Raw genomic sequence first — 25,924 nt, 5'->3', positions numbered from 1 at the left:
ATAAGCACGAGCTATTTAAGCATCCCGAGCGTAAGTTCTTCAACCGCAAGAGATGACACATTCTCAAGTACAACCGATCAAAGATCGAGCGCAAATTTTACTCAAGGCGATTTTGATGGAGGGTTGATGAATGCAGATTGAGTACTTAAGTAGAATTTGGTTTATCTTTTATGAGACAAAAAAATTGAGTAAAACTGAAATTGTACCTAAAGTTGAAATTTTTTTTAAGAAAAAAAGTTTAAGGTAGAATTGGTACCGGACCTAAAATTAACGGTTTTTATGAGATAAAAAAAATTTAGGGTAAAATCGAGACTGGATCTAAAGTTGGGGTTTTTTATGAGATAAAAAAATATGACTACTCCTAAAATTGGAGATTTTTTATGAAACAAAAGGTAAAATTGGGATAAAAGTTAAAATTGGAGGTTTTTTTAGAATATTAAGCCTAAAAAATGTAGTGAAATATCTTTCTTTTTAACTTTTGGATTAAATTAACAACCCATTAAAAAAAAAGAAAATATAATTGCATACAACTGCAGTACCATAACTTGTAATTGGTTCCTAATGTCACATGATCGGTTCTCGATTCTAAGTTGGAAAATCGATTCATCGTAGAGCTAATCACGTTATTCCGCACACGGAAGACTCCAAATTTAAACCAAATCTGTTTTCATGACTGATTTGATTAGATTATCGAGGAGAATTTGATCGGTTGCACAGCCCTACATTAAATTTTATTTTCAAAAAATAATTGCTTTATCTTCAACGTGATATAATAGACCCGACCCTATGCCGTCCAGAATAAATCATGTGGACAAAAATCATCATTAATTACGTGAGTTTTACAGCAAGATCGGTCGGAGCGACATTTTGTCAAACCGTTCCGCGCCAAAACAAAAGAAAGAAGGAAAAATCCCTCTCGAGGTGGTGTGACATCATATTTCAACTTCACTCTCACTCAGCTCGGGATTCAAGCTCGATCATCGCCTTCTCTGCTCAGCTCGGAGCCTTCGCTCTCTACTGGAAGCGTAGTCATCCACTGAGAACTCTCGTGTAGCGTTTCTTCGAGCTCCGACATGGAGAATAGGCCGGGCATCGGTCAGTTCAAGGGCCAAACCAGGCTGCCGAAGTTCGCCGTGCCGAGGCGCTACGGTCTCCATCTGAAGCTCGACCTCGTCGCGTGCAGCTTTTCCGGCGCCGTGCGCATCAGCCTCGCCGTCGCCGAAGAAACCAAGTTCCTCGTCTTGAACGCGCTCGAGCTCGCCATCGGCGATGTCTGTTTCGCCGACTCGGCCGATCAAGTGCGTGATCTTTGTCTAGTGTTGGCTTCCGCTAGTTGATTTTGCGGTTCGTTGTGTGCTTTTCAGGATTTTTCTTTTGGATTCATTCTGGGTTTGCTATGAGCAGAAGAAGATTCGTCCCCGCGACATCGTGTTGGACGAAGAGGATGAGATACTGGTTTTGGCTTTCGATGAGGCGCTGCGCTGCGGCGACGGAGTGCTGACCATCGAGTTCTCCGGGATGCTTAATGCTCAGTTGAAGGGCTTATATAAATGGTTCTCGTCCTCTACTCGTTTCTCATAATACTATTGCTTATTTTGCTTTGACACCTATTACTTGGAGGACATACTGAGATAGAAACCGTGCTTGACGATGATGTATCTGATTTTCTCCTGGAAAGTAGTTAGACCGAAAAAAGACGCACGCCGTGTGTGGACGCATACAATCTTTCCTTCAGTCCCTTCTATTTTTGGCTCGGATCTTCATTAACTTTGTCCCGGTTGTGTCTGATTTTACAGTGCTTATGTGGACGGAGGAGAAAAGAAGTATATGGCTGCTACACAGTTTGAAGCTGTGGATGCAAGGAGGTGTTTCCCGTGCTGGGATGAACCTGCTCTTAAAGTATGTCTGTTGCAGACTCTGCTTGTGCCTATATCATACAGCAATTAACTTTTCTCTCATACTATAAAATTAATTGGCATCAGTCAACTATAACAAAACTTCGTGGAACTTCCCATATGATAGTCACTCATGGCATCGAATCGTCAAACTATTATTTTAGAGATGCAGATTATTAAATTATGTTTTCCATGTACAGTGTAGAAATTGAAAAGCTTGCGTTTTCTTACCATACTTTTCTATGGTAACTTGTATGAACTTTATTGAGGGTGAGACTACATACAGGCTACCTTCCAAATAACATTGGACGTGCCCCCTGAGGTGACTGCACTGTCCAATATGCCGATTCTCAAGGAAAAGCTTAATGGCAATATTAAGACTGTATATTTCGAAGAATCCCCCATGATGTCTACTTATTTGGTGGCTGTTGTAGTTGGTTTATTTGATTCTGTTGAAGAAATGACGGCTGATGGTATGCATAAGATCCAAAAGCTTCTCTTCCATACTGATACGAATATTTTCATTTGCTGATGGCACTTCAAAGTTCTCATGCAGGGATTAAGGTTCGTGTATATTGTCCTCCCGGTAAGAGTGACAATGGAAAATTTGCCTTGCATGTTGCTGTGAAGGCTCTTGAGCTCTATACTAGGTGAGCATCTTGGCGAACTCTTTTCTTGACGTTAGAACATATAGTTCAGCTCTGCACTCCTCTTTAAGGCTTGAACCAAGTCATAGGGAGTGCCTGATATAAAGCACATGTAATAACATATTGAGTAGCATGGCTTTCCTTTCCCTCCTTTTGGACGATTTGAAGAAACTATAGTAATAATTTCCCCCCTCGTCCTGGGGCCATTTGGTAAGAAATGAGTTTGCATCTAGCACAAGTGCTGTGTTTGCTACATAATTGATTGAATGATGGATTGTTTCTTTCATCTATTCATCTATGCCTTGCTTGCTTCCTAAAGAAAGCAAGTAGCTCTTTTTCTGGTGGTGATGCTAATCAGAAGACCATCTTCCCTGGTGAATATGGTGCTATTTAGGTACTTCTCCGTGCCTTATCCCCTCCCTAAACTAGATATGGTTGCAGTCCCAGAATTTTCTGCTGGGGCAATGGAGAACTACGGTTTGATCATATACCGGGAAAACGATATGCTTCATGATGAATTGCAATCCACAGCTGCTAAGAAGCAATGTGTGAGGAATTTTCTCCCCCTGACCTGATTTCTGTTGATTACTCTGTATTCTGCTCATAAAGGAATTAACATATAGAAGTGCTACACAACCTCTTTCTCTATACCTGAAATTATGTTACCCTCTCCTCTTTATAGTCTGAAAATTTGGGTAAATATGTGTAATAAATCCACTAACTGTTGGATCAGATCACAGTTGCTGGAATGCATGAAGTTGCTCATCAGTGGTTTGGCAATCTGGTTACAATGGAATGGTGGACACATCTATGGTTGAATGAAGGTTTTGCCACATGGGTAATCTTCACTAAACTCTATTCTACAGGATGAACACTAGAGAACAAATAGTTAATCTGATTTTAATTATTTCTCCATAATCTTATCCAGGTGAGCTATATGGCAACTGACAATCTGTTTCCTGAGTGGAAAGTATGGACTCAGTTTCTCCAACTAACTGCTAGTGGATTGCATATGGACTCATTGAAAAAATCACATCCAATTGAGGTATGAGTTACTCACTTTCAACCATGGTATCAGTCAATTAATTTACATTGTTGATACTGTCCGTTCTAACTTTTAGGTAGAGATAATCCATGCTCGAGCAGTTCTTGAGATATTTGATGCTATAAGCTATGAGAAAGGATCAGCCGTTATCCGGATGTTGCAAAGCTACCTCGGAGATGCAATATTTCAGGTGAGAAACTTCTATCTAGGTTCCAAATCATAATACCTGATTCTCCATACCAAATCATAATTCAGATGTATCGTCAGCGCTTCTCTGAAAGCTGTGCGGTTGTAGACCAGGGAAGATCAAGAAAAACTCTATGCCTGTTTAGTAGAGTACCCTGACATGTCTTTGTGGTTTCTCTTGCTTCCTTCCACTTTTTCTTAACAGGTGAAACAGTTATTCCCTTATGTCCCAGTGAGCTTTTGCACAACGTTATTTGCACTTCTTTTAAGTTATATTAGTCTTATATGGTTTATATTGATTATAGCACTTGATTTCCTGTAACCTAGACCTGGCTATTTTGAGTGCTCGAGACCTAATTCAATCTTTTTAGACCTCGGACTACCGATATCCCACTACTGTAAATGGGATATTTCTATTGAAACATTTGGTACATGTCATGGATGATGAATGGTTGGAGTCAAGAGTCATACTTTTCAGTATGCGATTCAGTGCAAGTTTGAGTAGATTGCTGTACTAGATGGAGATATTCAGCAATATTGACTGATTCTTTCTACTTCTTGAAAACAGAAATCATTGGGTTCGTACATGAAAAGATATGCATGGAAAAATGCAAAGACTGAAGACTTATGGAGTGTTCTGACAGATGAATCTGGTGTTGATGTAACTAATCTGATGGACACTTGGACAAAGCAAAAAGGATACCCACTCATATCCGTGAACCTAAACGGCCATATATTGGAGTTTGAACAGGTGTTCTTGTAATGTTTATAAGCTCGAAGAAAGTTTGACATTGCTTTTGCCTGGCATTCATAGCAGAAGCTTTTAAATTTAGGTGCTTGTGTCAAGTGAAATCTGAAATTTTGCTTATCACTGCAGTCACAGTTTGTACTATCTGGATTGGCTGGTGAGGGGCTATGGATTGTTCCCATAACCTTGTGCCTTGGTTCATATGAGAGACAGAAGAAGTTCCTTTTGGAAACACGATGCGGAGAAATTGACATATCTGACTTTTTCAATTCTTCTAGCAACAGTTTAGGTTTATCGGAGGAGAAGGATCCGGAAAAATTTAGAAAGCACTTTTGGATCAAGATTAATATTGATCAGAGTGGCTTTTATAGGGTAAAATATGAGGACAAGCTTGCAGCTCAGCTTATGAAAGCAATGGAAAGCAATTACCTCTCTGCAACAGATAAATTTGGTGGGTGCATCCTGCCAAGTTTGATGTGATTGCATGCTAGCTTGAACATATTGAAATTGTTTTTATTTATGTGTTGAGACTATCAATAGGGCACAGGAATTTGTAGAGCAAGGATGAAACTCCCCGGCCAGGTCTTGCGAACAGAATGCATAGAACCTATTAACATACTTTTTCTTTTGGCGTAACTTGTCGATTCAACTCTACCACTCTAGTTTTCCTGGAAAAGTAGTTCATAGAGAACTTTCTTCACTTTTAACAAGACCTTAGCATATCTTTTATTCTATTCTGGCCATAGGGCATCTTGTTAATTGTTTTACATAGAACAAGCGCAACTGTTTAGGTGTTATAATGCAGTATAACCAATGAGCATCTCTATCAGTTATTTCCTTATTGTGAACGTCAGCAAGTGTCCAAGATCTAATTACTGTATTGAATGACTCCTTTTTAGGGATCTTGGATGATTCCCATGCCCTTTGCCAGGCTGGCAAACAGTCACTGTCTTCTCTCCTCACCTTGATGGATGTATACAGAAAAGATACAGACTATACTGTGGTATCAAATTTAATACATGTAAGTAGTTCTGCAACAATGTTGTCATTTACCTTATATGCCATCTATCTTAGCAAGTTGATCACCAGTAAATTGTGCCACAGGTCTGCTACAATATTGTGAAAACATATTACGATGCTTTTCCAGAGTCAGTGGATAACTTGAGACAACATTTTATCAATATCCTCCTGCCCTCTGCTGAGTAAGATGAGTACTTTCTATTTAATTCACGGTGATGAATTGATTTAATAGCTGTATGAAAACTAGTTCTGTTGCAACAATTTAGAGAATGTCTGTAGTTCCTTGCAATACATATGTACAAACATTTGCGTTTTGGTACCTCTTAACCTTCCGTAGCAAAAAATGCGAACACTGACATAATGCTTAGCTTTTTTATCAAAATTAAACTTGTGTTGCTAATAACTATAATCATACTTTTCTGTTCTTCCTCGCAGAAGATTAGGCTGGGAATCGGTATCTGGAGAACCTCATTTAAATGTGCTCTTGAGGGGTGAAATCTTTATGGCTTTGGCATCATTTGGTGACGAGAAAACTCATGAAGATGCAATCAGACGATTTGAGTCGTTGTTAATGGATAAAAACACTCCTCTTCTTTCAGCTGATACAAAAAGGGTAAGAACTCCGGCAGACCTAGGGGGCTGGTCATGGCCCCTTTGTCTGTAGGGTTCGCAGTTTTCTTCAATAGTGAGTACTAATCAATATTAAAAGAGAATGTGCCCTAATTTTTTTTGAAAATCTGTCTCGCTATCCAAGCATATAGTTATTGGTCTACCATTTGATAAGGACAAAGACTTAGGTACTCCTCTTCAGCTTCTCATTGAGTTTTTAAATTCTCCACAGGCTGCTTATATTTCCGTGATGAGGAAAACTACTGTGGCGAACAGGAATTATTTCGAGTCCTTGTTGAGCATTTACAGAGAAGCAGATACAGTGCAAGAAAAGGAAAGAATTTTGCGTAAGTTTTCGAGGCTAATGAAATGTCTTAGATGCCAATTTCTTTCTTTGCTTTGAACTTTTTTGTTCAGAGTGTAATGAATTTTAAGTGCTCATGTGTGGAACTCATGTAGGTCATCTGGCAGCTTCTCCAGACCCAGATATAGTGTTGGAGGTTCTAAACTTTATTGTGTCAGATGAGGTATTGCATATTTGCTGGCTATTGTACTGATCGTAACAGTCAAAGTTAAATGAAAGTCCATCTAGATTTTCCTTGAGAAGAACTGAGGCTATCTGAGTATCTGTCCAGGTTCGAGATCAAGACATTGTTTATGGATTTGCGGGAATAAGCTCAGAAGGGCGTGAAACAGCATGGAAATGGTTGAAGGTACGGAGTTCTACTTCTAACCACAATGCTTCAAGCATAGTGTTGCAAAATGTTCATAATCAATTTGATGGTCAGTTGGTATTCTGTCGGATTAGAGAGAAATTAAGGAAGCAACTATCAAGTCCTAAATTTTGTTGCCAAATATATGTTCTGATGAGAAAAATAGGGCCAGGTTTGACAAAGATTATGTACTTTGCACCGAAAGGATTTCATTACTTGTAATTGATCCCCAGGAGCGACTATATGACAGCAGCCAGATCAGGAAATGTAATCTTGAGTCCTGACTATCAATGGGACTTCCTTTAGAAATAACCAGAACCCGAGGAGTTACCCTGCAGATTTTGCCAGTTGATCTCATTGATTTATTTGTTGGTGATTTTGCGCATGCCTGGGCGCGCTCCCATGGTTGATGCGCTTTTCTGGCTGTCTTCATTTTCATGCAAAGGTTATGAATTGCTGAAACCACTATTGAGGGAGATTGATTCTGCATGGTTACACCTCTTATTTCATTGGCTTCTCCAATCAGAGGGGAGAAAAGCCATGAAATAGATGTGAAGCAACGCTAGCCAATCAATGTTTTGATTCTCTACATTATCAGAACAGTTGAGGCATTTGCTACTGAATGCAGGATAATTGGGACTTCATTTTGAACAAATACGGTACTGGTGTGCTGTTCCACCGCTTCATAACCGGCATCATTGCTCCGGTAAGCAACTGAATCTCATGGGACTGTTAGATAGCATCCATAGAATTTCAGGTGTACTTCACAGGAAAATGCTATTTGGAACTGCTTATGAGGTTCCAATCCCTTGATAATATTGTACCGTTCGTCTGCATGCCAAATTGGCCCACCTTTCAGAAAGAATAGTATGAATTGGATAACCTCCTGGCATTTATTAGTTTGAGTGGATATTCTCGTTATCCTCTTGCCCACATTTTCCAAATGGAGAAATGAGTAATAACATGCTCTAGGAAACTGCTCACTGCTGGATGATGTTGATCCGAGCAAACTTTTCAGTTCTTACAAATTATGTTGTCCCTGAGTATTTTTCAGTTCTCAAGCCACGCGAAGGCCGATGAAGTGGAAGCATTTTTTGCAAACCGAACAACTCTCGCATTTGCCATGAACTTGAAGCAAAGCATCGAACAAATCCGAATCAAAGCAAGGTGGGTTCAGAACATAAAGAAGGAAGAATCCCTTCCAGAGCTCGTCAAACAACTAGCAAGCAAGGGATGATCCATCACAGATTATAGAACCCGAGAGTTGATCAGAGACTGAATAATATGAATAAGCCGGTGGGGTCAAGCTGCTGGCCCATGCTTCACAGCAGCCTTCACTTGCTTTCCTTTCTAGTGCGGTGGCCCCTCTTATTAGGACAAGGATCCGAGAAAGGGTCCTGCTGGTCTATTCAACCGTGCTGCTTCGCTGATGTTGCTCGAAAAGGCTCATAAATATTTGTGTGTAGCGACAAATTGCAAGCATAAATGCATGTACATTTCACTTTGTACATCCTTGATTATGACGGAAAATGTGGATCGTCACACAGCTATTTCAAATTTCAGATGTCCTTTATTATCACCATGATCGGAATGCTGATGATCATCATCCGTTCGGAATGAAACGAAACCGGTCACCGCCACATCTTTCAGAGGCTTGAATACTTCCCTGAAAATGCAAAATTAACCAGAACCGAGGAGAACGTATCAACTTATTTTCCTGGCATGTGGACCTCGACGACCAGGAAAATGACTCGCTGAAGATATCTTTTCCATCTCCCGTTCTTCTTTCTTACGTACATTACTTCATGCTGTACCTCCTATATCACTATATCAGTCTGCTAAGCCAAAATAGAACTACATATAAAGCAAAAACTTTACAATGCTAATCAGAAATGGTACAACCCGATTCGTAATCTTTAATCCTGAGTTTAGAACCAAGTGGCTAAAGCCCAGGAATTTTTTCTATGTATATATGACTGCGAATACACCACACTTGAGAGTTAATATTGGTGAGGTTGCATTCTCTCAACCACAAGCACAAAAAAATCAGTGATCTTCAGCCCATCCTCGTGAGAGAGAGAGAGAGAGAATTAGGTTGCTTCCAGATGAGAGAACTTTTCAATCCTATGGTGTACATTTTCTACAACATACATGCTTCTGCTTCTTCCCGATTCCCCCCAAAAGAAAAGGGGTCCTTAATGGTGCTACATGTTGCAGAACTCCTACTATGCACAAGTTTACAGAGAAATGGGATATGTGACCATCTTTGACTTGCTCAGACTTCTGTCACAGTTACCCAGTTGCAGTCCATTATGAACAATGCCTTCCAAAAGAAACTGGTGAAGGATAAGGTGAAGTAAAGTTTCCAACTCTTGGGCTACAACAATATTGCAGCAAGAGCAATCACCACAGCAACTGTACATATCAATGCCAGCAAAAAATGACTAAGATAAGGAGAGGAAAAGCAGCAAAAGGCAAAAAAATTTCGACTTGCGGATGGATGCCAGCCTTTCAACTTTATGTGAATTTGTTTCCATAAAGGGTTGTCGCAGGGAAAAGAGATTGAAACATAATTTCATTGATGCACGGTTATAAAAGAATGAAAAATCATAGGTTGAGCAGCATTGATCCTAAAATATGTACACTGAAAAGAAGCCATAACTTTTTCACAAAGAGGCGGACCTTCCCAGCCCATCCTGTTGGAGTTGGCGAATACTTCGGGGACCCTTGTTTCTCACACCGGGCACGCCCACGTAAGCTTAGGGAAATTGAAGTATGATCCAACGACATGTGACCCCTGCGCACGAAAGACGGGGGTTCGGGAGTAGCGCCTCCAACACGGGTGTCCCGTTGCCGAGTCAGCAGGTGGGGGTTCCGCTCTCCGGTGAACGGACGGCTGCCCCGCTCGCCGGTGAGCGAGTGGGGGTTCGGGGGTAGCGCTCCTAAAACCTCAACGAGTTTGGACTTTTGTTTAAGTTAGCCCATTTGTTGAGGGATTAAAAAGGTTTCGGATAGATTAGGTTTTTGACCCGTTTAGGGCATATATATATTTGCTCGTTTTTGGCTGATCATTGTAACGAGTTGTGCAGCTGTAAACCAAAATCATAGTGAAATCTCTTTGCAGGCCGTAGCCCTATTCTGGGGTAAACCTGAGTAAACCGTGTGTCGTTTATTTTTCTTCTATTATCTGTGCGATCATTCTAAATCGATTTACGATAGATTTCTTCACATCCATCACTTCGATACCTTCCATCCTCCGATCACATTTTTCTTTCCTATTCGGGTGTGAACGGTTTGATGGCCGGTCTTGTGCCCCTAGAAGAAAAGCAAGCATTGGAGACATGGGATGAAAGTTATGTTGTACTGACACGACACGGAACACGAGACACGACACAACACGCCGACATGTGATTTCTCAAAAAATAAGGAATTTCGACATGTTGGGACACATTGTATATTACATATATATTTTTATATACACATGATAAATTATCAATTTCTCGAAGCCACAATGACACCTAGAACGAGGGTTCCATTTAGATATATTGAATACTAAATGTGGTTGGAGACACAATGGCTTTTATAGAGGGAGGGAGAAATACTTGTTCTATCACTAAGGCTGCGTTTGGTCGTCGGGATTTCCGGTCGGGATAGAATTGGATAGGATAGGATAAGAAATCTAGGGATTTGCCCATATCCTATTCACCGTTTGGTGAACTACGGATTTAAAGTCGGATATTCTCATATCCTATCCTATCCCGCATTTGGTAGAAACCGTATATCAATATAAAGGAAATATATGCCCCTACGTGATGCTTATGAAATATTCTGATCTTATTACTATAAAAATAACGTTCTCATACACAAAAAAAAAAAAACTTGAAAATATACACATTTTGTTAGATTTTCAAACTTCTTTGCAAAAAAAATAAAATAAAATGAAAATATAAACAAATGAGACAAGAAAGTTGTTATCATTTTAAAAGTTAGCTTTTATATGATGGATAAGAGAAATCTTATCCGACCTTATCTTACCCCCTCCCCTCGGATTTTTTTATCCGGGTTATATCCCCTCTATATCCGACATTAATAATGTCACATTATACTATCTGGGACATCTACCAAACACGGGATAGGATAAAACATATCCTATCCCGAGTTTTATACGGACGACCAAACGCAGCTTAAGTGTAAATAGAACCAATCACGTTACATGAAATAAGCGAAACCCGTAATTTTCTATTTGGATTCCGGTGGGGGATTCAACTATATTTGTAAGCTATTATTAGCCCAGTCCATGAAATGAGTTTATGCAATATCCTCCCATGTGTTGAGGAGTATGCGATAAACTATCCGACATAAAAGACGAATGACCATGCAACAGAAGGTACTAATGACGCATTGCCTTCAAAATGTAACTCTTATGCACAAATAGTTTTATAGCAAGCGAGGTAGAAGTTTTAGCCAACTAATATAAAAAACTCATCACCTCTGATAACATAGGTAATTCTTCAGCACTCTGATTACTCCAAGGCGAGACTGAAACAAAGATCAGGAAGGTCATAGTTCCCTCACTGCAGCGGGTAAACATCTGGTATCTTCCAAGAACATCAAGGTCGAATCAGTAGCATCACCTGAAAAGGGAGGAAAGTTAATTTCAATGGAAAGAGAAACGGAACGAAGTTGATCCGTTGGATATGTCAGAACAAACGCCCAATACCAAATGATACAGCATGGACACCGCCTGTTCTCCAAGATTCCATGAGGCGAACCAACCAAGTTTTGACCAGCTACTCCGATATTTTGAAAATTGTTGCAACTGCTACTTCCATAACACCCCAGGGGCTGGTGCATCAACAAGTAATAACTCGAGAGGAGTGAGACTTAAAAGACTGGAAAGATGTTGTGGGAGGTGTCATCTTAGGTTTCTGGGGCAAAACCACCATGCAAAAGTAGAACCAGAGCAGACAGTACAAACTCTTAGCTTCCCAATTCGAATACCCTTAGCTGGCGACATAGTCTATTTGCTTAAATCTTAGACACCCAATATGAGACCTTGATTTGTTCGCCTTTTTCTTCTGTTGGTCGTTGCCGGTATAGTTTTCCAACCAATTCTTGCATCTTAGCGAATTCATCTTCGAATTTATCATGTCACAGCAAGGAAGCAAGTTCGGAGTGAACAGAGGCTATATAGATAGTTCCATGTCCCACATCGGACATAGAGAAAGAGATGGAGAGCTGCTATAAAAGGGGGCTCAGCGCTCGTTCGCTTGGATGGTAACGGGCCATCAGGAAGACCCCGAGGCTAGTGGGTGGAGTGCGGATTTTGATTGTAGCGTACGAGATTTGTGTAAAATAAGAATGGGACGTGAGTTTCAGCGTGTTCCGATTGTTGACAGCGTGTAGGAAGGCCAGGCATGCGTTGGTCGCGTGTTCGCCTCTATTGGAGTGTGTCCTACCTATTTTTAGTCAGAGCATTGAATTTGACCGCGCTTGTTTCAGCCAGCCAGAGCTGTAGTTTTGGGAACTCGTGACTAACAATGGAAATTTTCTGGAGCCAGAAGCATTGAACTTAACCGTGCTTGTTTCATCCAGAGCTATGTATAGTTTTGGCCAGAGCTATGTGCTTGTTTCATCCAGAGCTGTACGTAAGAAAGAACAAGGATATGCAACCCTAGAGACCTTGGGTATTCGACTCTGTGGAGCCAAGTAGAGAATGGACTAGTTTTTTTCTCCAAAAGTCAAAAAGTCAGAAGAAGATTTTAAAGGACTAAGTTTTGAGTAAGTGTTAATATCACGAAAAAACTCTAAGTTAATATATCTATGATAATTTTATCCCAAATTAAAAAAAATTCTAAACTGGTACACTTGTAATAAATTTACCCTCCATTAGTTTTTGTTAAATTTTATTGTCAAATTACTGATTTAGATTACACGTGGCGCTTAACGGGTGTACCGATTTGAGATTTTTACCCTTCGTTTTTCACAGATGCACGAATTTAGAAGTTTTCGTGGTATTAACGGAATTTAATAAAAATTAATGGAGAGTAAAATTATCACATGTGTATTAGTTTGAAATTTTTTATGGTAAAAAAATCAGTTTAGGGTAAAATTATCATAAGCATATTAGTTTAAAATTTTTTGTGATCAAAAAATTAGCTTAAAATAAATTTGTTATAAGTGTATCAATTTAGGATTTTTCGTTATATTAACCCTTAAAGTAATGTTATTATCAGATTAAGAACTAAAATAATCTATAAAAAAAAAAAAAAAAACGCTAGCAAGGGTTGGTGGTGAAGTGAAGGAATAAAGCAAATGGGACTATTTTCTACTAATCAAGGTATGTTTATTACTGGTTGAAATGAAAACTAACTCCAAACCCCTCTTTCTCCTTGTTTCTGCCCTAGCCATCAAGAATTTCTTGAGGGCTCCTGCCCATTTTTTTTTTTGGTCGAAAGCAAACTTGCATCGCTAGTCATTAAGGATTCGTACATAAAGGTCCAAACGAGGAGTATCAACGCAAAATAATTCCCAAAGGATTGGAGAGGGGAAAGAGACCCAAAGGATCAGAATACAGTTCAAGCGATGCATCTTGGCAATCCAATCGGCTACTTAATTAGCACTCTTCTTGCAATGGGCCGACAATATATTCTGGTGGTGGGCTAGAATCTGTTGGGCCTCACGAACTAAAGTCGAGGAGTCAGACTCGATAAACACTCGAAGCTTCTTCGTCGTCATCTCTCTCTCTCTGTGACCATTTTCAATCGAGCGACCAGGGCATGCGCTGGTCTATCCCGGCCACAAACGTGAAATCAGAAGCAGGTGGAGATTTTCTGGTTACGGCACCAGTGCTTTACTGATGTTCAGCCTACAGCAGTTCTTCATCATATGCATCCGATATGCTTTCGAGCATCATGGACATTGGATGATTTAAAGGCCATGCCACAACTTGAGCTTCATCTTTTGCTTTGTTGTTTGGCAAGATTCGTTCTCAGTTTGTTTCTTTCTCTTAATCTCATAATCATCAAGCAGGTTTAGAGGTGGTAAAACATGCTAATACTAATTAGATGTTATATCCATGAACAGGAACCAATGCAAATAGACGGTTTCCCTTTTCCTTAGCCACGCTTGTTTCATCCAGGGCAAGCTCATGAAATTCTCTTTTGCTTGTCTAGGTCTGTTAGTTTTGGGAACTCATGACCAACAATGGAAGAAAAAAGTTAAGGAGAAGGCTGTCCAGTGAGAAAGAACAAGGATAAGTGATCATAGAGACCTAGGTATTCGAATTGATTGAGCCAAGAAGAGATTGGGCTAGTTTTTCCCTTGAAAGATTAGAAGAAGATTTTAAAGGACTTGAAAGTAGAACTTAAAAAAAAAACAAAGGGTTAATACCACGAAAAAAATTCTAAACTAGTTCATAAACTAAATGAACTTGAAGCAAAGCATCGTACAAATCCAAATCAAAGCAAGGTGGATTCAGAACATAAAGCTGGAAGAATCCCTTTTGGAGCTCGTCAAACAACTGGCAATCACAGATTACAGGATCCCAATAAAATTCGAATTCATGAGAGACTATGACTAATATGAATAAGCCGTTTGGGTCAAGCTGCTGTCCCAAACTTCAGAGCAGCAGCTTTCCTTTCTAGTGCCGTGGCCCTTCTTATTAGGACAAGGATCCGAGAAAGGGTCCTGCTGATCTATTCAACCGTCCTGCCTTGCGGACGAAGCTCGAAAAGGGTCATAAACATTTTTACGTAGGGATAAAATGCAGATATGCAATTATGAATGTGCATTTAGCTTTGTACATCATTAATTATGACAGAAAATGCAGATTGACACAGACCAATTTCAAATTTTAAATTTAGTTTACCATCACTTTGATCGAAATGCTAATAATCATCATTCATTTTCAAATGAATCGGGGTCGCTGCCACATCTTACAGAGGCTCGAAGACTATTCCTTGAAAATGTAAAATTAACCATAACTGAGGAGAACATATCAACTTTTGTCCTGGTATATGGACCTCAACACCAGGAAAACGACTCGCTGAATATACATTTTCCATCTCCCTTTCTTCCTTCTTTCATACATTGCTTCATGCAGTACCTCCTATGTCACTTTATCAGCTCTGCTAAGCCAAAATAGAACCGCATGTTTGAAATTTTAGATGACGGCACTGCCCCCATCCATAAAGCAAAAACCTTTGCAATGCTAATCAGAAATGGTACAACCCTGAGTTTAGAGCCACGTGACCAAAGTTAAGGAAATTTTCTTGCGTATATATGACTGCGGATATACCACACTTGAGTTCTGCTACTGATGAGGTTGCATTCTCAACCACAGAGCACAAAAAACAGTGATCTAGAGCCCATCCTCATGAGAGAAAATTTTTTAGTTGCTTCCAGTCGGGACAACTTTTCAATCCTATAATGTACATTCTTTACAACACATGCTTCTGCTTCTTCCCATTTCCCCACCAAAGAAAGGGGGTCCTTAACGGTGCTACATATTGCAGAACTCCTACTATGCACAAGTCTACAGAGAAATGGGACATGTGACCAACTTTAAGTGGCTCAGACTTCTGCCAACTGGAGAAGGATAAGGTGATGTAAAATTTTGAACTCCTGGGCTACAACAATATTACAGCAAGAGCAATCACCACCGCAGCTGTACATATCAGTGCCTGCAAACAATAACTAAGATAAGGAGAGGAAAAAGCAGCAGAAGGAAAAAAAATTTCAATTTGTGGATGGATGCTAGCCCTTCAACTTTATGTGAATTTGATTCCATAAAGGGTTGTCGCAAGGAAAAGAGATTGAACCATAATATACTTGATGCCACAGTTATAAAAAAACGAAAAATCATAGGTTGAGCAGCGTTGATCCTAACATATATACACTGAAAAGAAACCATAATTTTTCACAAAGATGCCTTGCAGGAAGACAGGTAATCTTTCTCTAAATTTCCTCGAACCATAATTCCACTAAACTTATGAGGAGCGTCAGAGGACATACTATTGACACTTAGATGAACACAGGAAAATTTCTCTCTACTTACAGCTATTGCCGAAGCAGCAAGTCCAGCCCGCTCTCTAGGATCTCTTTGGTAGTAGTTGCAGAAGTACAGTATTGTTGCAAAGTACCACATAATAGGAAAAATGAATCCGACAAGTACGCTGCAAAATGGAGAGGCATGAGGGAGGGAGGGAGGGAGGGCAGGGGGAGATAGAAGGGAGGGAAAGGCAATGCGTACCAAAACCATCCAATTCCCCAGCCAAAATAAGGAAGAGGTTTATCATACATTCCCAACTGGAGGTCTTCCACGTCATTAGTAAGGGTATAGTGGCCTTTTGGCTTGTCTCCTCCATTAGCTAAAAGCTCTACGCTCAAAGAAGAATTCCAGAAACTAATCAAAATTCATCTTGCCACAGGTCGAAATAGTGACAAAGACAGTATTATGTATATTTCATGTTAGCAAAGAATGTCTGGTACTTGCTAAGATGAAAGCGATTTTCCAGTAAATTTCCATGTTAGTGAAGAATGGCTGGTACCTTCGACCCCCCCCAACAAAAAAAAAAAGGAATGGCTGGTACTTGCTAAGATGAAAGTGCTTTTCCAGCCAGTATGCCTGAGGTTCACCATGGACACTAAGAATGACGATGACAGTAGACAAATGCCACAAAGAAGGCAATAATCTGCATAAACATATTGGACATTTAAGTGGTACAATCACCACCCCTCTCTTTTTCCCTCTTCTCTCCTCTTTCACCTTTGTCGTCCGTTTCTCTTACTCTCTATTTCTTTCTCTGGAAGTGTGATTGTAACGAGACCAGTTTGCAACTCACATCAACCTTGTGTGCAAATATTTCTACCAGCAAAACAAAGCAAATGAGTTGAAACCCGACAAAATAAAAGTTGGATGAAGGGAGTACTTTCGTCCATAATTTGACAGATCTGTACAGGAACAAGTTGATCTTAAGCCTCCTAGGGGACAACTTATTCACCTCCAATCCCCTGCAACATAGGAGAGAAACTCTACGCTCATTACCATGTCCTGCAGAAGTAGAAAAACCACACCATACAACAATTACCAGGCAAGTCTATACTAGCTCCAAGTTCCTGAAGTTAAACATCAAGCTACAATCCGACGTAGAAAGAAAAGAAAGGAAAAAAAGAGAGACCAAGTAACATGACAACTTCGTCATGCAAGTCAATATGGTTCTATGAAGAACTCTAAAAGCACAGAGCTAGAGAAGACTAAAAAGCAGATCGCCACAACAGAGATGAGACATCTTCTCCTGAATAACTAAGTTGTTGATACATTAGGTAGCTAGCGAACTCAATACTTAAAAAGATCATCTAAAAAGACAGTGCAATATCGACGAGACAGGAGCAGAATCACGTGCAGCCCAGCGTTCCAATATCACCGATCTGAACCTGGCGTGCAACTTCTGATTACCAAAAGAGGTATAGAAGCAGAGAAACTTAAGCAATTTCACAAGATTCGCCATCTACAATCCCATAAACCCCCAATGAAGCCAGCATGATCGCAAAGGATCTTATTTATGCTAATAACGCAAAAAGACAACAAAAAACCCACAGCTTAACTTCAATTTCAAGGTAACAGAAATCTAGCTAAATCCAACGGAACTCCATACGATGAAAAAGGGGCATTAATTACGATTAGCATCAAATTTCAGATCGTTTTTTCTCGAACAACACCTACCAGTCAAAGGAAGCAAGGGAAGAACCGAAACCACAAGGACCAAAAACAAATCGCGAAATCAAAACCGAGCTCACCCGCCGAAGACAGACGAGAGACATGCGAGAAGAGGAGAAGAAAGGAATTCAGGAACTACAGCCTCTTCGCTTCCGCTCCACCTCCGAGAGGAAGCGGAACAGCTCTTGGGAGAGGCTAAAAGCTCGCTCCTTTCTTGCCTTTCCAAGTACGTAAGGATCGCCCCCGTCGCCCCCACCAATCAACCAAGCAATCATGGAATTGGTGGGAGACGTTGAAGACGAAAGCTCTCTCCCCCTCTCTCTCTCTATCCGTGTGCGAGCGGGGATAGGTTTATGCTTTTATAGTGGAGGGGAGAGAGAGTTCGGGAATTTATCTGTGGCGGAAAATCAAGCGGAGCAACTATCGAGCGGCGTCGTTTTGACTCTTCGAGGAAAAGTTACAAATAAGGATACAAAATGGACCTTATTTTGAATAAAAACCTACAACGCTCTCATTATTTTAAACAATGGCCTAACTAAGGGCACTTTCATCATTTAATTTTTTAAATATTTTTTCTTTTTCTTTTTCGCGTCCTTATCATCAGTGGCCAGCCATACTAATCATAGGTGAGGGCAAGGCGGGGTGCCCTCGCAGGCCATAAGCGAGGCGACCCTAGGCAGCTTATATGGGCTAGAAAAATAGAAATGGAAAAAAAAATAACAATGATACATTTGATCATACCCTTCTTTGAAAGAATAAGAAAACACTTCATAATCTTATTTAAAATAAGGTCCACTTTAAGTCTTTATTTACATAAATAAGTATTTTAAAGTTCATGACATGAGAAAATTTCACGAGTATTATACAATTGAGAAAAAAATTAATAACGATCTTCTAATCTAGTAGTTAATAACTTAATAGGGAGAGTTGCGTCAAATATCGAAATGATTTGAAACATTGGAAGCAAATTTTTTTTTTTTTTTTGTGTTGTTGAACAAAACTTGTAGTATTCAACGAAGTAAATTAGTAGTTAATAACTTACTTAATCGGGAGAGTCGCGTGAAATGTTAAAATGATTGTTGAATTGAAACATTGGAAGCAATGTTTCTTTTTATTTTTTAGCAAAACTTGCAGAATTCGACGAAGCAAGTACGAATCCTGATTGGAGGAATAACGAGCGAGGAGTACAAAACGAGCAGTCCTTGTGTCACTGTGTGTCGGTCTTAGATGCAATTTTAAATAAGAGTCTGTCATTAGGTATTTCCATAAATTTCAGTTGGTCTTGTGACCTAAATAGTACAAAAGAAAATTTAAGTGCCCATTATTGGTGGTTTTTTTTTTTCAAAAAGTATTAATTATTGATAAATTTGAAGATGAATTGGCGATACAGTGCGGATAATTCTCCGTATTGGATTATCGACTTTGTGTTAGTAGGTGCGACCGTTCGGAAGAATCTCACACGAAACAACAAAACGTCTCGATCTTCTACACGGATGAATTTGCTATAAAAATATCGTACATTTAGATCATAAGAGTCTAATTTGTAGCCAGTTCCCTTGATAAATGATAAGCGGAGAGAAACTTCTCTTAAATTGTATTGGAATGTGCCTATATGAATGAACTGGCAATCGACCAACACTACATATTTACAAGCGCAAGAATTCTCGCCAAACAAGTAAAAGTGCGATTAAAAATGTCAACGATGAGATGACAAAATAAACAAACATCTTATCCTAAATATGTAAATTGAAATTCTTCACGTCTAAAAAGGGTTACTGTGTATTTGGTGATCAAGCAACCAACAAGACACAAATTTTGAAATTGTTCGTTTAGACTTTTTGATGATCGACCCGATTCAATAAATCATTCGCCGCTTCATTCAAGAGGGCAAACATCTATTAGAAAATCGTACATTCGAATATCTAAAATCGATGCAATCGATTAGTTTTGAGCAACTCCAATATTCAAGATTCATAGCTAATTGAAGAACACTATAAAGTCAATATAAGGATTTTCAAATGTATGTTTTCTAGTTCTTTAACCAAGAACTCCGTGGGAAAGCTGAATTAGAGAGAGAAATGCCTCGAAAGAAAACCGCCGGAACATAAAAAATAACAAAATGAAAAAGAGTAACGCCTCCATCGAGCGGGAGCTCCGAAAACACAAAAAGCCGTCTTCATAAGAGAGAGCGAGAGAGAGAGAGAGAGAGAGAGAGAGAGAGAGTCTGCACATTCTGCGTCACTGATCTTCGGAGAATCGCAGCGAGATGGGGAACCAGAAGCTGAAGTGGACGAAGGAGGAAGAGGAGGCGCTCCTCGCCGGAATCGCCAAGCACGGCCCCGGGAAGTGGAAGAACATCCTCAAAGACCCCGAATTCGCTCCTGCCCTCGTCAACCGCTCCAACATCGACCTCAAGGTCGTTTTTCCATGTCCTCGTCCTTTTCTTTCTTTGAACTTTTGGGTGTTCGCACATATGAAATTGCCGGGGCTTTCTGTCCTGTGCTTTCGCTCAGCAAGGTGTTAGCTTTTTCACTTTTTTGCGCTCGAGGTTCAACACGCATTATGTCGACAGAGACTTTTGTTTCTCGTCGTAGTGCAATGCGAGTGATTTTGGAGTTTCTAGTACAAGGATGTTTCGCGTTCTGCTGAAAATTTGAAATTGCAATGGTGATCTTGGCTTCCTTGGAAAGTACTTGGCATCGTCTGGGGCTGTTTTCCGAAAGTGATCCAGGCAGAACTAGGGGAAATGGGACAAGGGTCTTATATATTTGAGCAAGAAAAGTTCCTTTATGGGTTTCACGTTGAAGTCAAAGTTTTGATGGCTTTGTCGAATCTAATGCAGGTGCGATGTTGAATGTAATTTGGGCAGCTTTGATCGAAGTTTGAAGGAGAGAATTGACTGCTGTGTTGATGAAACGGAATTTAACTCATTCATAGTGCCTAACATAATCTTTTGTCAATGGAAAAAAGGGGTTGAAACATTATTGTTTTCGTTTTTCATTGCTTCTCAAAATTCTGGAACAAGCCTAATGTTGCGCGAGTCAATTTGAGAATCTATCATTATGTCAAGCCTTGTTTGATGCGCTCATATTGTCAAACAAAACTATCTAGTCATTGGAAGCAAATATTTGAGCTCCACGGGGTAGACTCATTTTTGTATTATCGATATAAACATGATTTACTCACCCCACATTTAGATAAGCTAGGGATCTCTGTTGCCATATCATCTTACTCTGGAGCTGCTGTAGACTACTCAATGTGTTGATATATATTGTAATTATGTACTTATGCATAGCTGGGTCGAATCAGCTCTGTCCGAGCTGAAACAAAATGTGAGAACTTGTTATTCTTATTTTTTCGTACAGAGATAATAGCATTCCATAATTTTCTTTTCTTTTCTTTTGTAAAATGCACGATGGTCGGTTACACCCTTTAATCTTCCATATCCAGGACAAGTGGCGTAACTTGAGCGTCGGTAATTCCGGACAAGGTTCTAGAGATAAACAAAGGCTGCCAAAAGTTAAAGGTGTGATGGCCGCTCCACAGTCCAGTACTCCAAGTTCTGTGCCTCTAACTCCACAAGCTCATACTGCACCTACTGATGTTTCCATGGTCAATTCTTCAAATAGCTTTCAAGACGGCAAGAATTATTCACTGTGAGTATCCGTCCTCCTTTTGTTTTTCAGTAACGACAATCTTTTTCACTTCCATCCTTTGTTATCCTATCTGTTTATACTCCCTTCCCTGGGCATCTGCTCAGGGTTTTGTAAACCCACGCATCGGACCATGGCAGGAATGAAAAGAAAGTGGCATATGCAGAAATCTCTTTAGTGGGCTTTCGTTATTGGTTGAGCATTTGCTAGGTGAAAATTTGCTTTTACTTCTACTTGATTTTTTTATAGGCCTTTGTTCTTTCTATGGCGTAAGACAATTATCACGTGGAACTCATTCAGCCATCAGTCCATTGCATGTCCGCAACCACACAGTGCATGATACAACAATACAATAGTATCACACTCTGGAGTCACATAGAGTACTGTTCTGGGCACTTTGTGGAACGTAGAAGGACAGTCTTTGCGTTGCATGTTCTGATATCGACTCTGTATAGTTGCTGGATTGCTGTTTTTGATTCTTCTAGTTAGATTGCTTCAAGTTCTTACAAGCTTCAAGTTGAGTCCTTTCTTGTCATTTTGAAGTAATGAATTACTTCGCTGCATTTTTCAGGCTTCTCAAGTTCTCATTGATTATTTTTTTGGATATATAGGCCCAACATGCTAATCTTTGAAGCACTTTCATCCACGAAAGGTTCCTTTGGATCTGATATTGGTGCCATTGTTAGCTACATTGAGGTAAGTTGAGATCTTTTGTGACAGCATTATTGGTACTTGAAAAAATTTGTCACTGGGAGTGTTGGAATATGATTTGGTCTTTTTCTTATGCACGATTATGAATGCTGTGACAAATATCTTTAGTGAAGTCCTGTTAATAGGCACACGTGGCTTGCGAGATGTGTGTTACATGTGCTTTACAGGCTGCACTCCATCTATATGTACTTCGGTTCCATGTGTTTAGCTTCGACTAGATGACTAGAGAGGTAGCGCCACAAATGCCTCGCCACCATGGATATGCTTTCTTAATTTGAAGGTGGAATCTTTTGTGTATTTAGGTTGTCTTAGAGGGAGTAAATCAATCTCAAAAGCAACATGTAATGCTGATGGTTGCTTTAGGGTGCACATGGCAACACTTTTGCTTCATAAATCAATTTCTAGCCATAAGTTAATTTCTCTACTTCTGCTCAGAAGGCGAAGTTGATTTTTCTACTTTTGCTCCAGAAGTTGATTTCTGATTAGAGAAATTCGTTTGGTTGAAAATTTCTACTTCTAAAATCATCTATGAAAAATTATTGTTGGCGGCCGAAAATTTCTCAAACTTCATTTTTAAACTTTTGAAATTTCTTAAAAAATATTTTTTATTATTTACTTTTTAGTCCGGCGGCCGGAGATGGCGACTCGGCGGCGGTGGTCACGATGATGGTTGGCGGCGGGGGGCGGTGGTCGGTGATGGGTGGCGGCGGTAGCGATTGGCGATGAGTGGCGGCGAGGGGCGGTGATGGGCGGCGGCGGCCGGTGGTGGTCGACGGTGGGTGGCGGCAGCATCGATCAGCGGCGGGCGGCAATCGTCGCTTGGCGACGGTGGTCACAAGCAATGGTCGGTGGCGGCCGGTGATGGTTAGCGGCGGGGGGCGGGCGGTGCGTGGCGGCTATGGGCAGAGGCCCATGGGTGGCGGGCGGTGGTGATGGGTGGCGGCGGTAGCGATTGGCGATGGGTGGTGGCGGGCGGTGGGTGGCGGCGGAGACGGGAGGGATCAAAAAGAGAATGAGAGCATAATGAAAAGAGAATGAAGCGAGAATACTTTTTGAGTTGAGAAGTAATTTTTTTTAACTTCTCAAATTTGGGGAAAAATAACTTCAGAAGTGAAAATTCACTTCAAAAGTAGAAATTTCTTTTAGAAGTAAACATTTTTCCAAATGAATTTCTAATTCAGAAGTTAAATTATCAAACGGATTTCTGCTCCAAAAGTATTTTTAGAGCAGAAATCCACTTTCAGAAGTGTTATCATGCACACCCTTAATATCCCATAGGTGATTATTACTCAAATTGATTTTTCAGGAGGAAAGAGATGATGTCAGTTCTTTAGTCGACTCTTGTTTGGCAGTTTTCTTCAGGAGGTGGTAACAATAGTTTACTTGCCAAAAATGCAGCAAAGGCAAGAGGTGCTGCCAAATTTTAGACGATTACTGAGTTCAAAATTGAGAAGGCTTGTTTCTCAAGGCAAACTCGAAAAGGTGAATTCTCTTCTTTCACATTAATCCGAGTTTTATTGAATCGCATGTTTTTCGAGGTATGTGTTGTTGACCTTGACGAGGCTTGGATTTGCTGCGAGGTTTGTCGTTAGTATGGATGGTGGGTCTCTCTCTCTCTCTCTCTCTCTCTCTCTCTCGCTCGGCTGATATTACCGGATTTTTCTTATTTTTTACAGAAATGTTACACCATCCGATTTCTCTTACTGTTACTGCAGGTGCAGAATTATTATAGGATCAGTCTACAAGCTCCTCTAGGAACAAAAACACCGGTACAAGAGCAGAAGGATGTTCGGTCCCTGCCGTCAAAGCAGTTGGCATTGTCAAGTCATGAGACACTGAAAGAGGTGGCAATGGCTGCTGCCTACAATGTTGTTGAAGCAGAGAACAAATCGTTTTTGGCAGCTGAGGCTGTTAAGGAGGCTGAACGAGTCTCAAAAATGGCAGATGACGCAGTTATGACGCTACAGCTAGTACAAGAGATCTACGAACAATGTAACTCAAGCCTCTTACTCTATAAATGACCTCGCAGTGCTGAGCTCTGAAAAAATTTCTTGTGGGCAGTTGCTTTGCAGGTTTGCAAGGTGAAATTTTTCTCATGGCATAACCCATTCAGAGTAACTCCAAAGGATATCTGAATTGCCTTGCATGTAAATTTTTTCCATGGTAAATACTGAATATTTTCTCGAATCAAGCACTCTAATTTGGTTGAATATCGTTAGATCATGTATGTTGCTGTTTGAGAGTGTACAACTCTTTATTTGTTCTGCTTCAGAAGATTTGTCTGTTCTCGAGTTTTTCCTTTGACCTTCAAGGTTTGTGCTAACTACAGCTATTCGATAATTATTCCGAACGACCCTAAGCGAGCTTTTTTTTTTTCCACCTAGGGTTAAAGAGACAATTCAGAATGATAATAGGCTTCATGGTTTGCAGACTGCAAATGCGATCCACTTGACTGGAGAATAACTCCATGAAGATCCCTTGAACATGCTATCAGAATTTTATTGAGCTTCATCTTTTCTTGTTAGTCTTGACTCGATGGACTTGATATGGTTGAGTTTGATTTTTCTTTAACCTTCACAACTTGATGGATTCGGGGTAGGAAAGAACAACCGGATGATAAATTTGACGTTCTTTTGCTAGTCAAGTTTTTATGATGCAGCAATCAGGACCTACGAGAAACAAACACTCTTCAGGCGTTCCAGCGACACTTTACAGATTGTGGGCTATCCCTCTCTTTGATCCGATAAATGTCGCATTTTGATTGTGTCGGAAAGAGTTCGATCTACCGAAACAGACTCCTCTACCCAGACACACATGCCTGCAGAAATTCCATCGTGGATGATCGATTTAAACCCTGCTTCTGTTTACTGCAAAAGGGAACCTGTCCGTCATCTCCCTCTCCATTTCCTTCAAAGATTTGGATGTCACTATCTGCAAACTATTGATCTTTGTCTGTCAGCCTTCTTGAGATGATGCATACTCTCATTTATGTTGCAGGAGCTCAAAGGTCAGTGGCTTCTATGCATAAGCCAATCAGATAATAATATATGTATTAAATAGATGGCTTCATGCTAGTTTTCTCTAGTATGATCTATTGTATATGCTTCCCTGACAAATTGCCTAATTCTAAAGTTATGCTTTTGCTCGGCCTAAGAAAAGAGGTTGGCCTTGACGTATCCTCTTTTTCTTCCTGCTTTCTCCCTTCACTGGTTGACCTGCAAACGTCTTAAAGCATATCTTTGCTTTTTGGGACGCTTTTGGAGCCATCGAGAGGCCGTGTTGAAAAACATGATTATATTTCTTTTCCTGGGGCTATTCTTCAGTATTTGAAAAATGGTATAAAATACGCAGGATAAATTGACCCAAAAGACGTTTGTTATCATTCAATAATCTTTCCAAACAGTCTAAGTAGACAACATCTAAAAAATAAAAGACATTTGAGAAATATTTTCTGAAAAATGATTGGATATATGGTCTAGAAAAATTAGTCAATGGAAAATACTACGACAATAATTTTTGCCTAACTATTTTCGTGAGCGACGAAAATATTTTTTATTTATTCATTTTTATAAACGATACAAACGATTATTTTTCTGGAAAACATTTTCAAATCTTGAGTTTTCCGTAAAACAAACACACCCCTTTAAGCCAGGACTTTTGCTTTCATGGATTTTTTACTTAAGAAACGAAGGTTCTAATTTCAAAGTCTGTCTATGAAGGTCAGAGTGTTGGACGGTTGGATATAATTAGTCTTTCACCCAATAAATGTAATACCCCATTATACTAGGTTCAAAAATAGAATATAACGGGCAATCTTAATTTGTCAATTTCAATATCCCATTATACTTGGTTTGAAAATCAAATATAATTAACAGACTTAATTTATCTATTTCTCGCAAGGTAATGCGATCCACAAACTTACTTTTATCGAGTTAGATTTTGTCTTTTTTGGTTTTTCGGATTATCAATAAAGTTAA

At 39.9% G+C, this 25,924-nt stretch overlaps 3 protein-coding genes across 10 annotated transcripts; 2 read left to right on the top strand and 1 right to left on the bottom strand.

Moving 5' to 3' along the window:
* Positions 1-899: 899 nt before the first annotated feature.
* Positions 900-14,498, top strand: LOC115737861 (aminopeptidase M1-like). Of its 3 annotated transcripts, XM_048284260.1 has the most exons (20): positions 901-1,298; positions 1,405-1,553; positions 1,797-1,899; positions 2,182-2,368; positions 2,452-2,545; positions 2,937-3,090; positions 3,276-3,380; positions 3,471-3,587; positions 3,664-3,777; positions 4,342-4,524; positions 4,651-4,972; positions 5,421-5,542; positions 5,626-5,723; positions 5,977-6,154; positions 6,383-6,497; positions 6,610-6,677; positions 6,786-6,863; positions 7,492-7,569; positions 7,918-8,110; positions 14,399-14,498. In XM_048284260.1, exons 1-19 carry the CDS (start codon positions 1,074-1,076, stop codon positions 8,098-8,100), a joined length of 2,673 nt encoding a protein of 890 aa, XP_048140217.1. In that variant the 5' UTR covers positions 901-1,073; the 3' UTR covers positions 8,101-8,110; positions 14,399-14,498. The 3 variants fall into 3 exon arrangements, with proteins under 3 accessions (XP_048140218.1, XP_048140217.1, XP_030526096.1); XM_048284261.1 differs by lacking the exon at positions 14,399-14,498 and having other exon boundaries at positions 900-1,298; positions 6,622-6,677; positions 7,918-8,450; XM_030670236.2 differs by lacking the exon at positions 14,399-14,498 and having other exon boundaries at positions 7,918-8,450.
* LOC115737863 (60S ribosomal protein L18a-like protein) lies at positions 9,023-17,920 on the bottom strand. 5 transcript variants are annotated; one of them, XM_048284264.1, is made up of 5 exons: positions 17,653-17,920; positions 16,796-16,868; positions 16,117-16,243; positions 15,922-16,039; positions 9,023-9,294 (listed from the first exon to the last, which is right to left on the bottom strand). In XM_048284264.1, exons 2-5 carry the CDS (start codon positions 16,803-16,805, stop codon positions 9,241-9,243), a joined length of 309 nt encoding a protein of 102 aa, XP_048140221.1. In that variant the 5' UTR covers positions 16,806-16,868; positions 17,653-17,920; the 3' UTR covers positions 9,023-9,240. The 5 variants fall into 5 exon arrangements, with proteins under 5 accessions (XP_048140221.1, XP_030526101.1, XP_030526099.1 ...); XM_030670241.2 differs by lacking the exon at positions 9,023-9,294 and adding an exon at positions 15,222-15,547 and having other exon boundaries at positions 17,653-17,918; XM_030670239.2 differs by lacking the exon at positions 9,023-9,294 and adding an exon at positions 15,222-15,547 and having other exon boundaries at positions 16,796-16,877; positions 17,664-17,918.
* A 1,814-nt stretch (positions 17,921-19,734) lies between these two features.
* On the top strand, positions 19,735-25,091 carry LOC115737862 (telomere repeat-binding factor 4-like). Of its 2 annotated transcripts, XR_007199570.1 has the most exons (7): positions 19,735-19,999; positions 21,034-21,239; positions 21,848-21,932; positions 23,346-23,429; positions 23,663-23,939; positions 24,020-24,110; positions 24,945-25,091. XR_007199570.1 is itself a non-coding variant. In XM_030670238.2 (6 exons), the coding sequence occupies exons 1-6, from the start codon at positions 19,850-19,852 to the stop codon at positions 24,049-24,051; spliced, it is 834 nt and encodes a 277-aa protein (XP_030526098.1). In that variant the 5' UTR covers positions 19,735-19,849; the 3' UTR covers positions 24,052-24,218. The 2 variants fall into 2 exon arrangements, 1 of the variants encoding a protein (XP_030526098.1); XM_030670238.2 differs by lacking the exon at positions 24,945-25,091 and having other exon boundaries at positions 24,020-24,218.
* Positions 25,092-25,924: the final 833 nt, after the last annotated feature.

Source organism: Rhodamnia argentea, chromosome 8 (genome assembly GCF_020921035.1).
Source record: "Rhodamnia argentea isolate NSW1041297 chromosome 8, ASM2092103v1, whole genome shotgun sequence".
Lineage (NCBI taxonomy): Eukaryota > Viridiplantae > Streptophyta > Magnoliopsida > Myrtales > Myrtaceae > Rhodamnia > Rhodamnia argentea.
Note: the sequence above shows the minus strand (reverse complement) of the source record. Positions and strands in the feature narration are given on the sequence as shown.

What these genes read in the sequence shown, in the direction of transcription:
- LOC115737861 (XM_048284260.1), top strand. Translation starts at nt 1,074, where the DNA reads ATGGAGAATAGGCCGGGCATCGGTCAGTTCAAGGGCCAAACCAGGCTG. An exon ending in TCGCCGACTCGGCCGATCAA is followed by an intron (nt 1,299 to 1,404) that starts GTGCGTGATCTT and finishes TGCTATGAGCAG; the next exon opens with AAGAAGATTCGTCCCCGCGA. An exon ending in TCGGAGATGCAATATTTCAG is followed by an intron (nt 3,778 to 4,341) that starts GTGAGAAACTTC and finishes TCTTGAAAACAG; the next exon opens with AAATCATTGGGTTCGTACAT.
- LOC115737863 (XM_048284264.1), bottom strand. An exon ending in TGGGGAATTGGATGGTTTTG is followed by an intron (nt 16,040 to 16,116) that starts GTACGCATTGCC and finishes TCCATTTTGCAG; the next exon opens with CGTACTTGTCGGATTCATTT. An exon ending in TTGCTGCTTCGGCAATAGCT is followed by an intron (nt 9,295 to 15,921) that starts GTAAGTAGAGAG and finishes CATTTTTTGCTG; the next exon opens with GCATTGATATGTACAGTTGC.
- LOC115737862 (XM_030670238.2), top strand. Translation starts at nt 19,850, where the DNA reads ATGGGGAACCAGAAGCTGAAGTGGACGAAGGAGGAAGAGGAGGCGCTC. An exon ending in CCATTGTTAGCTACATTGAG is followed by an intron (nt 21,933 to 23,345) that starts GTAAGTTGAGAT and finishes CCAAAAATGCAG; the next exon opens with CAAAGGCAAGAGGTGCTGCC. An exon ending in ACAAGAGATCTACGAACAAT is followed by an intron (nt 23,940 to 24,019) that starts GTAACTCAAGCC and finishes GTTGCTTTGCAG; the next exon opens with GTTTGCAAGGTGAAATTTTT.